The sequence below is a fragment of the Tetranychus urticae genome, chromosome 1 (assembly GCF_039701765.1).
Source record: "Tetranychus urticae isolate SD_2017Ah chromosome 1, NJAU_TeUrti_SD_1.0, whole genome shotgun sequence".
NCBI lineage: Eukaryota > Metazoa > Arthropoda > Arachnida > Trombidiformes > Tetranychidae > Tetranychus > Tetranychus urticae.
The window spans coordinates 5,829,440-5,847,478 of record NC_142958.1 but is presented as its reverse complement, the minus strand read 5'-3'; the positions used below and the strand labels follow the sequence as shown (position 1 = coordinate 5,847,478).

The following is an 18,039-nucleotide window of genomic DNA, read 5'->3' as shown; positions in this document are numbered from 1 at the left end:
GGACTAATCTGATTTGGCTTTTGTAATAAATATACTTGTATTTACTTTGGTCATCTTTGGTCATTCATCATCATTTTCCTCAAACTTTTCTCTTCCTTTTCTGTTCTTCCTTTTGTCAAAGTTGAAGAAAAAAGCTTTTCTCTTCATTTCATTGAAACCTTATTTATTTATTTATCTCTAGTTCAATATAAACTTTTGCTTGTGTTCAACTCTTTTTTTCCCTCTGTATTCTGATAACTTGCTGAGTAAACTTATATTTTTTTATATTTTCATTTGTTGTTAATGATGCCTGTTAATATGTATAATCTTGATATATGTGTTGGATATTTATTTTTCACTTTTAGATGTTCTTCTGGAAATAACTGTTCCAGTGAATGGAGCAGCTCAGATTCCCTGTAATGTTACCCTTTATGGTAAAGATGAGGTTCTTTTAATACTTTGGTATCAAAACGCAAATGCCACTGGGCCACCTTTGTATTCACTTGATTTCCGTGAATCACGTCCACAACATTTCCTTTCAACCCAATTCAAGAATCGAATGTCACTTGGGACAACATTTGAACCTCCTTATTTGCTCATTAATCCAGTCAATCCATCCGATGATGGATACTTTTCATGCCGTGCCGATTTTAAATGGTCAAGAACGAAAACTCAGACAATTAAATTGAACGTTATCGGTAAGTATAACATAAAACAGCTCTTTAAGCATTAGTCAATCTTGTGCCATTAGAAAAGTAACAATTTGATGTAACTTTTGAAGGTTTTTCAACGAATCGAAGTTTTTCATTTAGGAAAAAAAGACGGCAGGTTACGGTTAAAATGAAAGCTTCAAACTAGTCAATAAACGGACTTAATAAATTCGATTCGATTTGATACAATTCTTCTTTCTATTAGTCGTTTCGTTTTCAATCATCAGGCAAATTCAGACTTTTGGGTTATTTATTTTCAGTCTAAAACAATCTATTAAATATGGTCATAGTAGCAAAATATTCAAACTGCAAAATCATTTCAAATGCTAACTCTTAATCGGATTATCGTGAAATACTCAAAATTCAATCTTCATGTCACAATTTTGAGGGAATAAATCGCAAGCTCATAATCATTTGGACCAAAAAGCTAAATGGACTTTTGCTCAAAATTGCGACGTCTTAGATTTTATTAAACATTGAACTTTGAGAAAATGTTCAATGTTGAAATTGCATTCCAAGTTAGTTATTTTCTTGAAATGTCCAAAAAGTCTGACCAAATAGCAGCTCATGAGCAACTTGCCTTTAACTTGGAACAAGATAATTAGCATTTTAATGAAATTTTTCATTAAATGATAATTAACAAGTAAATTATTCATTGTTGACCTAAATAGAGTTGCTTAAGTACTTGGAGTTACAAAAAGGCTAAAAATCTTACACTTTCTTGAAAGGTTAGATATTTATCAATCATTTTGTTTTCCCAGTTTTGTTTCAATGTAATAAAGTCAATAGCAATGTGTCCAGTTATGAGATACATTTCACGATTCACTTGGACTTGGCTTTTCCAGTTAAACAAACGATTGAAATGCAAGGCCCAAAACGAGCAAGATATTAACTTTTATCAAAACCAATTCTCATCTAATCACAAGTTGATAAAGTTCAAGTTTCCAGGGCCAAAGTTTTTTCATGTTTAAAGTTGAAGCAAAAATAGCAGGCAGTAGAGCAAATTTACAGGTTAAGAGAGAGAAAAGGTTGTAAGCAAATAAATATCCGACGAAAAAGAGAGAAAAAAGAGAAAATGGTTCAACTTTTTATGATCAGAATTTTGATGATCAAGTTAACAATCAGTATCAAAATCATGAACTTTAACCAGAATTATGATGAACCCAAAAGAGTGAACAAAAAAGGTTTACAAAGATAAAGTAATATAATAACGATGAACATGAAGCCGAGGATAATCATTGAGAAAAGAAGAAGAAGAAAAAAACTGAAAACATAAAATAATACAACATTTGATTATCATTTTATGAGGCTATTAGTTTGATAATGTATCGTAAAGAATGTAATAATAACGTTATAATATTTCCCTTTGATAGGTAAAAGAGAGAAATTTTTTTCTTCTTCTCAACTTTTTGTTTTCATTTGAAACATTTTATCATATTCAAGTTGCAATATTAAAAGGTTGATCACAAGAGTCGTTTTCACTGGTAAAATGTTCAATTGTGCTCAATTTGAAGCGAAAATGCTTAAAAGAGAATTAAATTGAAATCCAGATTTTCCCAGGAAATTGTTAATATTGAAATGCTAACAATTTAATAACTGAAGGAGTAAAATTTAAATGGGAAAACTGCAAGAAAAAAGCACTAAAAAACACTCCCTGCTGATGGTTAATCATGATATAATTCATGTTTCTCTATGAAATCGATTAGTTTTGTTTTTCCATTTCAAAGTTCCATTGTTTTCACAATCAACAAGTTTCATAATTGAAAAGGTTGATGAAACAATAAGCTAATTGTGATTGCTTTTGTTTTTCATTTCCATCTGATTATAGAGTCAAACTTATTCAGTGTAATTGTGAATTTCATTTCAATGAGATTTTATATTTATATTGAGAAAAGAAATGAACTCGAATTTTTGTTTCAATGAAATAACAATCGATAGTTGATTCGAGTTTTAGTTTTTTTATTGAATTTCGGTTAAACTTTGAGTAAAGCGAAATGATTTGATCAGTGATTTATTCAATTGAAATTACACCAAATGAACATGATATTTGGGTTTAGGGAAAACAAGGGAAACCAAATTACCATTAATGACTTTCTGTAAATTCAAATTGACACTCAAATTAGATTCAAGTTTTTTCCATGGAACCTGTTCAATAGCAAATCAAATTGTATACGAATATAAGGAAAAATAAATAAATGCTGGAAAAGGTTAATTACTTTGTTCGTTTGTTTCTTGTTAAACTTTTTCCTTGAAATGAATCGTTTTTGCCTTGAACCTTCAAAGTAACCAAATTGAAAATTTTACCCATAACAGTGAAACACTTGAGACGAAGTGAAAGCAACTCTGAATGATGAGAGCGACAATAATAATGAAGATGATAATGAGACTGGAAATGCTAAGGTTTCCTCCTTGAGACACTCAGCATAATTGAATCAATCAGGTCAAGCTGCTAAGTTTATGGTGCGCTAAATTTAATTGATTTGCAATGTGATTAAACGTTTTTACTTTTGCATTTCATGGTTGTTCATCTGGATGTTCATCTTGATGCTCATCTTTATCCTTTTCTCATCTTCCTTTATCTTTAACTTCCCTGGCTGATGATCACCTTCCTTTTTGGAAGGGAAGACAAAGGAAGAAGGAATTTATCTTTTACATTGATTGTTGTGAGTTGACAGGGTAAAACCGAAAACTTTCTTCTTCTTTTTCTTCTTTTTCTTGGTTTTGATCAGTAGTTGTGATCAATGTGATTGATTATGTATGATAATGATAATGATGAGGCCAAATGTGAAACTGAATAATGATAATAATAAAAGTTGAGCCAAGAATTAAGTGGACTGTTGTTGGTGGAAAAAGGATGAGGAATGAATCAAATTAAGGGGAGAAGAGGGAAGAAAAGAAAAGAGCCGGAACTGGTCAAAAGAGGTGTAAATGAAGATGATAAAGATGAGCATGAAAAATAGTGAATGAATTATCCCTTTAACAAGATGAAATATTGTATGGGAAAGGCAGACAAGGTTTGAAAGGCCATTGATCACTACATTTTAAGAGGTAAAAATGAAAAGATGGATAAAAGTAAAGGAACGTTATTACATCTGAAAATTTCAAGCCTTCCATTCCCTGGTTGATATTACATTATATAACCTCAAGGCATTCAATCATAATCATGATTGAAACCCGCAGATTCAAGCATCAACCTTTTTGATTTTTAAGGTTGAAACAAAGACAAGTGCAACAAATGCTCAAGGTAAAATGGGCTCAGCTTTTCCCAAAGGAAAACTTGTAATATCATTTCATGAACATTGACTTTGTTAGCTGAATCAGATACAATATCAGTTTCGATAAAAGGCAAGAATGAAAAGTAAATCGAGATAAATATACAGATTCTTTAAAATTCATGATTTCCAACATGAAGATGCATTTGGAGCGGAAAATTGACAAAAATTTGAAAATCTCTAAAGGAAAAGAAACTATAATAAAATTAAACTCAAAATCGAGTAACGCTAATTTTGACCCAAAACTAGAGCAGCTAATTCAGAGCATAAATAAACCCAAGTTAAGAGAACTCGAAAGGACAAAACTTGACCAAAGTTTGAATATTAATATGAAAATTGATAAAACATGAACGGAAGCGGACAAAAGTGGAAACATTTTGCTGAGCAATCGCAAAAATTATTCATGTCAGACAAGACAAAAATAGATTCATCTTTTAATGTTGAATATTTAATAAAATGAGATTTACTCTTGATGTATCTAAATGTTTGTAACAATGACCGATGGAAGATTAGTTAAAGCCGTAAATTTGGAAGATTAGGAGTTTCAACTGTTCCGGATAAAAGTGGCCGGAATCACAGTTAAGTGACTTTCATCAAGCAAAATAAATCATTCCTTTTTAACCATGCTAATGGAATCTCTTATAACTCCATGATATAAACTGATTGAAAAAAGTATAAAACACTTAATTTTATGCATAAATCTTAAGATATTTACATTTTGTAAGTTATTATAATAGATTCGGAATGAACGTAAAAAGTTGTGATAGCTTAGTTGAAGAAATGGATAAAATAATTATGGAATTATCAAAATCGAAAATCAAAATTTAAGTGTTCTTATACTTTTGTCAACCAGTTTACTTTTATTCAGCCATGATCGTACACATATCATGTACTCATCATCATCATCATGTTTAGTCAATAGATTCAATTGAATTCTTGAATCGATGAAAGTGAAGTCGAAATTTTCATTCTTATTCAACTTTCACCTTCAACTAGCAAACATAATGGTAACCAATATAAATACCAATACAATATTAATCTTTGCGTAAAATTTTCACTCCAATTTCGACATTTCATCGTTTCATCTCAAAAAAAGAAGAGAAAATTTTATCATCAAAATCAAATTCTAGTTTGTTTTCAATCCCTTCCAATGGTCTTATGTCGTCTATTAGTTTTTGTTTTGTTTCTTCCTCTTCTCTTCATAAGGTTAAATCTAAATATAACATTCAGCTTAATCGTATTCAGATAATCCAATAAAGTTGATTCAGTTTGTGTCCAAATGTTCAAATTAATTGCTGGTTACAGAACCGATGAGCAAAACCCAAAAGAACCAGACAATAATATTAATATAATGAAAGTTATTTTTCAGAGTATTTACTTATTGTTAGTAATAATACCAATAATGGTAATAATACTAATAATAATAAATGATCCATTACAATTTAAGGTTCAATTTCGTTGATTATAACAAGATTTTCATGATTAACGGAAAAGGTTAAGAAAGTTATAAGAGAACGGAGAAGATGATCAAGTTGAAGAAGAAGAAGAGAGAGAAAAAATGATGACAAAGAAATGGTTTTAATGAAGATGAACTAAAGATTTGTGGGTGAAAATGTAATTTGGTCAACTTGAATAAAGACTTTTGGATGGAAGAAGAAGAAGAAAGTTGCTTCAATCTGAATCTTTTCTTCGTCTTCATCTTCCTTCTTCTTACCATCTTTCAACTTGCCTCTTATACAATATTGGCCAAGATTAATTGACGGATGAGGCGAGCTGCTATCCTTTTAACCAACTTGCCTCTTCTTTTCCTCCAAACACAACATTCACATTGTCTGGTTACTATTCAATTTACCTTAATCTTTTTCTCTCTTCTCTCCACTTGCAGTTCCCCCAAAGGGTATGTTCATTCGAGATCGATGGGATCAACCTGTATATGCTATTGCTGGACCTTATCCACAAGATTCATCCATGCAATTGACTTGTATAGCCGAAAATGGTAAGCTCGCATCATTATCTTCATATCTTCTTGTCAGTGATCGACTCAAATTCAGTCCCAACCTCATTCAATTTGGACACTTTATGCTTGCTTTTTACCCTGACAATCAAAAAATAAAGAAAAGACAAGAATTCACTCCTTAGGTGAATTGTTAATCGTTTATTTGCATACTCGGGACGATCATAATTCATCTGTATAACCAAGAATAGTTTGAGAATATTCAATCGAAGTCAAATGAAAATGCAAAGATGTTTGCATTAAGAAAATTCCCTGCAAATGATTAGTTACTTGCAAAGCGCAAAATTACTTGCAAATTGTCTACTTTATTTACTTTGAGATTTAGGATCTCAAAGGGTTAAGTTTGGACAAAGTCGTCAATGAATTTGCTCAATCGAGCGAAATTTATTTACAAGATTAGAGTTTTGACGTCAAATGATTGCAACTGTCTGATTGAATGGCTAAATATAACAAACAAAAGTATCCTTTCAATTGCCGTAATGTTTCAGTTTTGATGATAATTCAAACGAAATCTGATCACTGAATTTTCTCAAAATTATTGCCTTTGATTGATTACTTTGAAATTTTGCTTTATATTTTTCATTGACATTCATTCATCAAATAATTCGATCAAATTGCAATGTCATTTATAAATCATTTTGAACAGTAAAAACTTTACTAGAATTTTAAACCTGAAAATATCATACTGTATCAAACTTACAATTAGATTAACTTGAGAATCTCGGCCTTAACTTCACTCTCTCTCTGAAAGCTAATCTGTTGAACTGAGAACAATTGAATTGGTTAAAGATCAATCTCTGGTCAACGAGATTAACCAACAGTTGACAACAATGGCCATTATAAATTTGACAGCAATCAAAGTTGAGCAATTCATAATGGAATCAATTAACCTTACGATTAATGTTTGAAAGCAACAAAAGGCCATTTCATTGCAATACAAATTAATGCGAAAACAAATTGTGAAAAAGTCAACATTGGAAGAAAGAAAAATATTTAACTCGATTATTTCTTAACCAAAGCTTTGCTTCGTGCTTCAATGGTCAACTCTTTGCTAATTATGATTACCATTGATGATGCTTAATCTGACCGTGAATCATGTTGAATCATTTACCAGTTGGAACATCATCTTAAACGGTGATAATAATAATAATAATGATGATGAAGATAAACAAGCGCATAAACACACACAAAAGCCCAGATAGACCAATAACAATATCGAGTGGAAAGAAAAGAGTAATTTAGTTGGCGAAAGTAACAAAAGCTATTGGATTAATTGCGATAATATATCTTTGTACATGAATTTAATCCGATTTATGTGTTTTGTTGATTGACTTTATCCTGTTTCCTGACAACACATTGACCCAATTCAGGGAACGAAACAAGAAGAAGAAGAAGAAGAGATTAGACGATTAGCTGAACAATGGTGAAACAGCAACATTAAAAAAAACAGCAAAAAACTAAACAAACAGTAATTTCCATCTCAACTAATTAATAACGAAAAAATTGACTCTCATTAATCATTGTAATCACTTTTGGTTAACACCTTTAAAATGCATCAAAACAATCGAGAAACTCGAGAGTGACTCAAATCCACCAAATTCGAACCTTGATCAACTTGAAAAGTACAATAAACTTTGTCAATCGAAAAGAAGCAAAAAATGATTGAAAAGTGCAAAATGAGTTCGAATAACTGTCAAGGAATTGAACAATTTTGCCGTCAACTTGCAACAATTTCATTTCGACTTTGAATTCTTGCAATTTCTTGTTGAACAATTTCATCAACTGATGATTGTGTTTACTCGTATTTTGCATTTTATTCATGATAGATTCAAGTTGTTCTCTCAATTTGGAAACAATTTATCCAACAACATTCTAGAAAATGAACATTCTCAACTCTACATTCTTCAATTGCAACAATTTTCACCCTGCAAGTTACACTTCACTTTTCCATCCTCTAACATGATGATCATCATGAAACAACATTTTGCTTCCTTCAACATTCTTTATCCTCATTTTGTCTCTACTTGTTTATTATCATTGTTACTGTGAACCAATTGATTCATTGATTTCAGATGAATAACCTCATGTTCTTGATCTTTCTACATTTTCATCTTTTCTCTCTATCCTCATCATCATCATGGTCATGATCGTTTCTTCTTCTTTTTTCAAATAATCAAACCTTAATGACAAACTCTGCCTCATATCTTAATACACTTGGCTTTGTTGTTTATTGGTCCAGAAAAGTTAAAATCAATTGACCTTAACCACCATTTCATTCCCTTATTTCTTTCAATTCATTCATTTTTCATCATCTTTTCCTCATCTTTTCATCCAATTTTCATCTTCAACTCCAAAAGTTGCAATCATTAGAAAGAAACTTATAAAGTAGATAGAGACTTATATAGAAAGTAATCAACTTTCAAACAGAAATGCATTTTTCATCGAAAATTCCAATTACTTCAATTATCTCTGTTGATTCAAGGTAAAGTTAATTGATTAATTGAAAGCAATTTGTGTTTAATTTGCTATTTATTGTTATTCACTGAATCAATTTGTTTATGATAAATTCAATTGTTACTCAATTGGAATTGGATTAACATCTAATTATTAGATTTACACTGATTTTGGTCGACAATTAAGTTGAACCAAGAAAGGCTAGCAAATGGTAAAAGATTTCATTTCTGGAAGAGAAAAGTTTTATTCAGAATTTAGTGAAACTCATTTCAACTCCCTGCTTTATCTTGACCATCAAAGTGATTTACTCAAAGAGTTTTGTTCAAGACATTTAAACATGACTTGAGAAACCATTTAGGCTTTAAGTTGTTGTTATAATTGTTCAAGAGTTGAAACAAAAAAAAAGTTTCATGAAAATTTTGGTAAAGAGAGAAAAAAGACAAATAAAGAAAATGAGGAAAAAAGATTCTTTTTCCATGAACTCCATTAGAATAAATGTTTACAATGGAATATAATATTTCATCTTGTCAAATGTTATATAACATGGTAAAGGTAAAGTTAACACAAGATAAGCTCATTAATACCATTATTACTTATATCCATGATGACATGAAAATCCTGTTTAGACTAACATTTTAAATGTTATATTATCAACATCATCATTGAAAGATTTATCTCATTTCATTCCCTGTTGAACACTTTATCAACTTGAATCAATATCACTTTTGTCAAGTTTATCACAAGGTGAGCCAAGATGGACTATCAATATTAATATCGAAAAGAAAATCTTTTAACTATTTTAATCGATAAAATGTTGCTTTTGCTAATTTTCACTTAAGTTGAGATTCAATATTTTGCTTGAAAAATGAATAAAATCAATCATAAACTAATGTGATCAGATAGATTGGTGTTAAAGATTGAACTTTCTTCTTGTTGTTGCTTGAAAATAAGCTTTGAGTTAAATCGTCTTTTTATCTTGTTTACTTTCCTTATCAATTTATTATTGTCGACTGTTAAGGAATGAAAAATAACGGTTGAAAAATAAAATAACCACAGTCTGGATGGATAAAGACTGGGAGGTAAAGGAAGGGAATGGGAAACGAGAAAAGGCTGAACAAGATGGAAAGAAAGATGTTTCAATCTTTATATATTGTTGTTGTCTGTTTCAAGCAGGCACGTTCATTTATCTTTCGATAAAACATTAAACTTATTGATTGATTGACTTTTGGGTTGAAAAAATTTAAGAGCTTTTGTTTTCTTCAAATGGTTGTAAAGAGTTAAGAATAATGATTCAAATTTTAGATGTAAAATTGAATAAAAGAAGAATCGTCCAATTTTCAGACAAAAGCAAAAATGCAAAAGAACCTTATTTTAAGACGATCGAGAAAAATTTTGCGCAAATTCTCGGAAGAAGTAGCTAGCCGTTCTGGATACAAGATCAAAGAATTACGAGTTTATTTTCTGTCGAATAACAAATTTTCTTGAAAAAAATCCTTATTTCGTATTCTCTTAGTTTTGCTTTTGTAAAGTTTTTTCTTGATTTTAGCATTTTAATTGAGTCTGTTGTTTGGTGAATGAATGGTTCCTCATTGGTTTTTGCGTTTAATTGAAATGAATTTGATGGTTTCTCTGAGGAAGCTCTTTGTCTGATTGTTATTTACATCGATTAGCTGACGATGAAGAGGAAAAAGGATAGAGATGAAAAAGTCTTTTGTGGATAAGTGTGGGTTTCAACAGAAAATGAGGCAAAAATTTGTTCGTAACAGATGATTAAGGAAAAGTCTATTCGCTGAGTTTACCTTGTCCATTCAATTATCATACGACATTTCTAAATGTATTGATATGATTGGTTTCACAATTTGTTTGCAAGAAACATTCATGTTCAATTATCATCAAAGAGCATAATTTGTTTGTTTCCCAATCGGAACATATCAAAATGTCTTGTCAACTACGAGACAAATGACAACCTTTACACCCACTAAACCTCATCACTCTGCATCAGTCAACTGCACTAGAAGAGGGTCAAAGTCAAGTCTTTGAAGACTTCCCAGTTGAATTTCAATGTATTACTCAATAGCAAAATTTAAACATAAACGGAAATCGTTAATGAAATGAAGAAAATTTTGACGCTTAATTCATCACGAATTACATTAAAAGGTAAAACAATTCAGTAATTGCCAATAAAATTGCAAAAATATTATCCTTTGTTCAACATTTCGGCTAATTTCCTACCCAATCTGATTCAGCGAAAAGTCAAGAATAAATCAACAGATTTTTGCCTGGCACTCTATTGCTCTCTTGATTATCTAGATACTATCATTTACATCTTCATTTTCTTTTTATTCTTGACATTCGTTCCAAAACTTTTGTAAAATCTTTTCTCAGAGAAAATAAACTATCCCAACATCGTAAAGTTATTCAAAGCCATGATCCACAAGATGTTTCAGGCAAGAGGAAATATATTTTTCAGTATCTTTTTAATGTCGTTCTGTACGAACTGAAATGCAGAGAACAGTCGTTTGAAAAATTTACAGCGAAATATCGATAACGATCTTTTCTCATAAGATTTGAAATTCTGATTGCAAAGATTTATTGGCTTTGTCTCGCAATGGTTGATGATCTTGAGACGGTTAGTAAGTCTACGATTGAAACCAACTAAGCGCAGGTTCGTCGGGGGGAATTATAACTCAGGAGTTTGATTTTTTTGTAGATTTAACGGACTCTTTTTATATCGAATCGTCACGTTTTAACTAAAAAAGGATGGAATGAAGAATAAAAAGCATGCAAAAATTTGCATTTAAACTATCATTGATAGTTGAAAATTCAATTCCATGCTCGTGAGAATTCTAATGAATGTCGAGAAAAAGTTGGTCTCTCTTGTTGATAATTCATTAGCAGACGAGACATTGAATAAATGTTGACAAAATTTTATTCTTAGCAATTGATTACACAGTCAAATTCGAATAGCAAAAAATATAACGAAAAGTTCAACACAACCACAACGAAAGCATATGAAAATAAGAAAACGTTAGTACTTGAATCTGATAGACTTGAGTAACATAAAAAATCATGTGAAAAATTGTTCCATCAAAGTAAATCAAGTTTTCTGAGTTGATTTACCTAACTTAGCAGTCAATGAAACTTATCAGAAAAATTTTACTCAATACTTGCAGTTCTAACTTGGTAAACTTGATCAACTCTGATTTCCCACGAGGCGAATGGACAGCAAAAAGAAGTGTCCAAATTGAACAGTTTACTGATCAATTGGTTAATCACATTTAATTCTTGAACATGATTCATCTTTTCATTCCAGGTAAACCTCCACCCAAAATATTGTGGTATTTAAATGATACTCTTGTCGATGAGAGCTTTGAAATTACGGACTCATCTTCCTCATCCTTATCATCAAATGTAACCTCAACTCTTTTTGTTACCAATCGTTTATCAATCGATAAACTGGATCGTTCATATTATCAATCCGTCCTAACCTGTCAAGCCATAAACAATTATCACCCATCAGTCCCAGTATCAACCTCCATACGTCTGGATATGTACCGTAAGTGTTTTCCATTATGATAATAATGAGTGAACCAGAATAAGAAAAAGAGAAACTTTTTACTCTTTCAATCACATTTACAACGAAAATCAACTTATCTGTTGCTCTACATTTGAAATGATTTCCTTCTCCATTTCATATTTAATCATGTTTAATGAACCCTTTTACTCCTCTCTTGCACTCCACTTCCCAGTCAAAACTCCCAGCTTGGAATACATATTCAGTGTTATTTGTAAATTTTCATTTTTGCCTCTTTTTCCATTCTTTTACTTCTCACAATTTGTCAACTTTTTCCCTCTTTATTTCACTATTCAATGTCGACACTTTATTAGTTCACATTTTACTTGACTTGTGTATTCATTTAATATTTATCGATGTTTTTTCATTCAACTATTGCTTTTATCAAATAGACTTTTTTCGACTCTTTTTATAATAATAATAATCTTTACTCATTCCAATTGGCACAAAGAAATGTCACATTCAAACAAATGATAATGCACCATTTTCCTTCCAGTAAATATGGAATAGTGAAAAGTGAATCAATCGCAAGAGTAAATACTATCATTATCATACATTATAATAATATCGTTATCATTATTAAAGACGCAACAACAACAAGAAAAAGTTGACACATAATTTTATTAACAGAAGTATCTTGAGAATTGAAATGTTTAATGTGAAATCGATATTCAACATTACTGAAAGTGGAAACTCCCAGTGGCTGCGACTAGATAATGTTGGCTTGATAAATGTTTCAATTGAAAATTGATCTCATTTTGATTTCTTTTTCCATCTTTGTTCCTGCTTCTATCCCAGTAGTCTCAAATTTAATTTTGCATGATTCAAACACATCGATGCTCATCTTGATGCGATAAACGTTTAGTAAAGATTGTAACTAATTTGCATGATTCTATGATTTTAATGATACGAATTAATAAAAAATTATCTGATTCACCACAGCTAGCTGCTAAAATTCAATTTCGGTTTTGAATTTTACATAGCATGTTGAACAGGAGAAAGCCTCAGATTTTTTATAAGCGAATTTCGCCAATACTTATTTGCTATATTGCAAGGTCAAGTGCATTCAAGGTCATTTGTCGAAAATCACTCCGAACGATATCAGAGGTAAAACTAAGATCGCATAATAATTTTAAAGGTCAAATAATCAAGCAGGTCAAGTTTTGTTGCTCTGTTGCTAGCGTACTGTTATTTATTCAAAATCGTATTCAATCAAACTCACGTTCAGCTTTTTAATTCTTCCATTTTATGTCTGAGTATTTTCATACATTTAATTATCAAGCTATCGAAGTGACCTATTATAAATTTTCTTAGGCTCAAAAGATTGTTCTTTTGGAGGTTTACTTAGCTGCAAAAAATCATGCACTGGACATTGAGATTATTCGTTTAAAACATCCTTCGAAAGAACACAAAAATCAAATCGATATTTGAGATATATTTTCGTGAAACTCTTCGAGGATGACCTCAAAGAGTTCATCCACGAAGAGTTTAACAAGATCGATCAGGATGAAATAGGTAGGGCTTGCGCTGCAGTTGCTGTTAGATGTGCAGCGTGCGTTACTTTAGAAGGAAAGCAACTGAAGATTACAGTTAGTGGGATTTTCCCGGTAGGCGAGGGCACCCAGGTCATCAAAACTGCCCAAAGGTCATTAAATTGCAACTTCACCTCCACGCGGTAATGACTGGTTAACTCCAACGAAGCGTTGCAATATCCACAACATAATGAATTCAGACAAATAGCAAATACATTTAGCAAATAAGTATCGGCTAAATTTGCTTATAAAAAATCTGAGGCCTCAAGGTCATTCAGGGGCGAAACAATAGACGTTTTACATCGGTAAAGATAGCTGAATAGCCCTGCTTAAATTTTCAGAAAATGAAACTCGGGCGTCAATTAGAGATAGAGTAACTTGATAATTTTGTATGATCCTAAAAGTGTTTAACTCTAAAATACCATAGTTCAAGCCTGTAGTCCGTTTTTAATCGTTTGTGAGTTATCATAAACATGAGTATAAAATTCAAAAAATGCCCGCGTAAAAAAGAGGAAATATAAAGAAAATGCCTTCAACACTTTCAAAGCCAAAATGTGTGCAATTAATTAGCCAAAAGAGTTCATTGAAGACTCATAAAACTATTGACTATCCATTAAAATATTTACTCTTTGCTTGTTTCACCTTGTTTGCATGTCATCATCTGATACCTCTAACATTAATACAATGTGACAAGTTTAATGTGATATTTAATAAGATTACCAAGGCAAAAATGTGTTTACAGTTTGACTGTTGCTTACATCAATATTAACGAAGCTTGAAGAAACCTTAATACAAACACTGAATCAACCTGCATTGTCATCCCATGTTTGTCCTACAAAAACAGCTCATGTTCAACATTGAGCTTTGACAACACATTTTCACTCTTTTTCAACCTTTCATGTTTATCCATTCAACCTTTCAAGGTAAATCTTGATCAACATTGAAACACTGTAAACACTGACACGATGACAATGATTAACATTTTTATTGACACATTTTTAAATAATAATGGCTAATTTATTCATTTTCATTTTCAATTCTTTTCAAGTAAATCTTTTTTTCCCTTTTATCCAACTTTACATCACTTTAAAGTAGCAACACAGAACCCTTTTTTTTACCAAAGCTGTTGTTGAATCTGTTAATTTGAATACGCAATTTGAAAAGTAAAAGCTGATTCAAATCGAAGGTTGAAACAAAAAAATTCAACTCTACCAATTTAAATAGTGTACATTTGTTCCACGAAAAGAACGGCATTGACTCTTTTCCCAAAAAAATGTAATGAAAATAGATTAATGGAAATGAAATTTTCTGAAAAGACAAAAGTTCTTTTAAATTCATAATTCAAAATGATGCAGTGAAATTAAGTTCTGCAACACTTTTATAAGAATGGAAAAGTAGACTGAAATTGGTAGAGATATTTAAAGAGTAAAGAGTAAAATGGAAACATTGAATGAACGAACAAATGAATTTTTAAAAGTAAAATTTGTAGCACTAAAGAGCATGATAAATATGGATGATCTTGAAAGTGAAGAAAAGAAGCAGAGAAAAAGAAAGAAAAGAGGAAAAAAATTTTGTTAAGAAGATTTGTGGTCAAGATTATTCTTGAAATCCCTTGGAAGCCTGCAACGAAATGTGAAATGTAAACGAAAATGAAAAAATGAAAATTGAAAGTTGAAACATGATTGGAAGTGAAAAGATCAGGTAAGAAGAAAATTGAATTCAAGGTTTTCAGATAAAAGGCTAAATTTTGATCCTGGCTTCTGATCATCATCAAAATCTTAAATGAAAGCAGAGTTGAACAGAGCAAGAAAAGAAAAATGAAGAAAAAATTATTTTCCTTTTCCATTCTTATTTCACATTTTCTCAGAATGATATCAATTGATTGTGATTCAATTTCATTGGACTGAATAATAATGATGAAGCTGAGAATGATAATTGAAGAGGTCAAAAAGCAAACTCTCCTCGAAGTGAGAAGAGAAAAAAAAGTTGACCAGCATTCCTTCACCATTCGATATTCAATGAATTTTGATGTCGAGACATTTTCCAATATCAGCGAGTTTCTTTTTGGTCAACAATTTTCTACTTTCAGATTCTTCTAATTATTTGTTCAGATTAATTAATTCATTGTTCTGTTGATAATCAAATTATACCTTTAATTATCAATTTGGTCAACCATCATGTTGAACCTTTATCGCATTACGATTAGTGGACAAAACTATTTTTCCTCTTTTGAAGCGAAAATTTTATTCCCACTTTTTATATTAAAATTTATTCAAGTGAGAAAATGTTTTGCCACCAAAATTCATTATCAATCAAACTTGCAATCAATGAAATTTTCATGGAGAGAATATTTTTCTCACGGAATTTCAAGCTTGCTCATAGAATGCACTTTTGGCTTGAATAATTGCAAGATGATAATTTGATTGTAATAAACACTTGACTGACTGTTGATAATCAAAACAGTTATTCAACAGTTTTTTTCCTCTTTGGGTCAACATTAATTGATTCAAATGCTCTTTACACTTGTCAAATTAGTGCTATCATTGTTACTCTATTTGAGTTGAAAGGGTAAAACAAGTGAAACCATAAAATAATGATTTTCATCATTAATATCATTATTATTATTATTAATGTTGTACCTTTTGTCTTATCAATTTTGTTAACATTAATATATTAATACAAAAAGGTTGCAATAATAATCGAGTAAAATGCCAGCAATCAATAATCATTTTTCCGAATTGCACTTTTCGTTTCTCTTTACACTTTGTTGGTTCACTCATTCAATATCTAACCTTTACAAACTCATTATTGCCTTTCACCTCTTTTAACAACGTTACAACCCAATTAATTATTTGTATTTCTGCTCATTATTAATAATTAGTGAAACCTCTTGATGTGATAATAACTCCGGTTAAAGAGCCACTCATTGCTGGTAAAAAGGTTGAAATTGTCTGCTCAACTTATGGTTCCAAGCCTCCAGCCAAAGTCAACTGGCTTTTACGAAGCAGGGAACTGAAAAGAACAAGGTAAGAACTAATTCAATACAATTCATCATAGGAGTGACAAATGAATCACCCTTTTAACACTATGGTTCTACCTCAAATTTCATTAGATTAAACTTTCTTGTCACAATGTTATTACAAACCCCAATGAGTCTAATCTTGTTGGACTGTTACTCAATCAAGGTAGTGAGTTTGGCTAGTAATGTGCGATGACTAAAAAATCGATTATCAACGATATTCCGAAAATCTGTAAACATCGATAATAATCGATTATTTAATGTACTGGGCGTTTTTTTATTTTTTCTAACTGTTTGTGTTCGTAATTCTAGAAAAGTTACTGCTACAGACCATCGAACCATGAGCTTCCGCAGATTGAAGAACTTTTAGTTCGAAAGCTCAGGTCAGTATAAACCAAATGTAATAATGAAGGCAAGGCAAAACCGATTTAATATGTGAATTGCTGAATCTTTTTCTGTCGACTGTATTTAAGTTTATTTTTTCTGATAGGATAAGCTGTTGCAATTAATGTCATTCCACGAAAATCATGAACAGTGAGACGAAGGTCGCTTCTGGATTTGTAAATTCATTTTTTCTTTGATAATGTTGAAACAGAAACATGAACTTTTATTAAACAAGAGCATTCATTAAATGCATCTAACAAAACAAATACAAATCCTCATAGAAAAGCATGCAAATTTTTTAAAAGGCGATAAAATGCCGAAATCGAAAAGGTGGCAGCTAATTCCGTTTAATTGGTCTTTGAAAAGCCCAAATACATTAATGCATGATTGCACCTAATTTTTAATCGATTGTCCCTTGCCTTGATTATATTGAATAATCGATTATAATCGATGTTTGATGAAATAATCATAATCTATCAAACATCGATTCAAAATATCGACGAGTTTCGATACCATCGCACTTCACTAAGCTCAACGCTGAGACAGATTGTTCAAGCCTGAAAAATCATTAACAATCAGGTACAAAGTTTAACCCAATAAGTTGGAGTAAAAATGACGATTAAATGGATAAAGTTTGACTTGAAATTTGGAGCAGCATACAGTTGAAAGGTTGAATGAAAAAAAAGGTTAGAACCATTTGTTATGGGCACTCATTAAATATCAATAACGTGAATGACCATTGGTCAAAAAAGAAGAAAAGTTGGAAAATAAAAGTAATAAAGTCAACAACCTTTTATTAATAATATTAATAATGATAATCAATATGGTATCAATATTACCACAAACAAAATGATCACCTTGTTCCCTTACTGGCCATTCATTAGCCACCACCAAAACTAATGGTCATTCCTGGTCATCATGACCACCATGAATTGATCCAACATTTTCTTGACCAGCTTCATCTAAATTTTTACTTTTACTTTTACATTCACCTCAACATCACCATCATCATCACCATTCTTTACTCTTCATGACTCTTTTTAACTTTTATCATTCCACATCATCATCATCTTCTTCTTTTCATTCATTCTCAATTCTTTC

The 18,039-nt window shown here is 30.9% G+C and overlaps 1 protein-coding gene across 1 annotated transcript in view; it reads left to right on the top strand.

Annotated features, from left to right (window-relative positions):
* Positions 1-18,039, top strand: part of LOC107362291 (protein turtle) — a 123,995-nt gene that overhangs the window by 5,692 nt on the left and 100,264 nt on the right. Inside the window, exons 2-5 of the mRNA XM_089266759.1 lie at positions 345-677; positions 5,847-5,957; positions 11,743-11,985; positions 16,417-16,561. Coding sequence (XP_089122885.1) covers positions 345-677; positions 5,847-5,957; positions 11,743-11,985; positions 16,417-16,561 — 832 coding nt within the window. The remainder of the gene's footprint in view (positions 1-344; positions 678-5,846; positions 5,958-11,742; positions 11,986-16,416; positions 16,562-18,039) is intronic.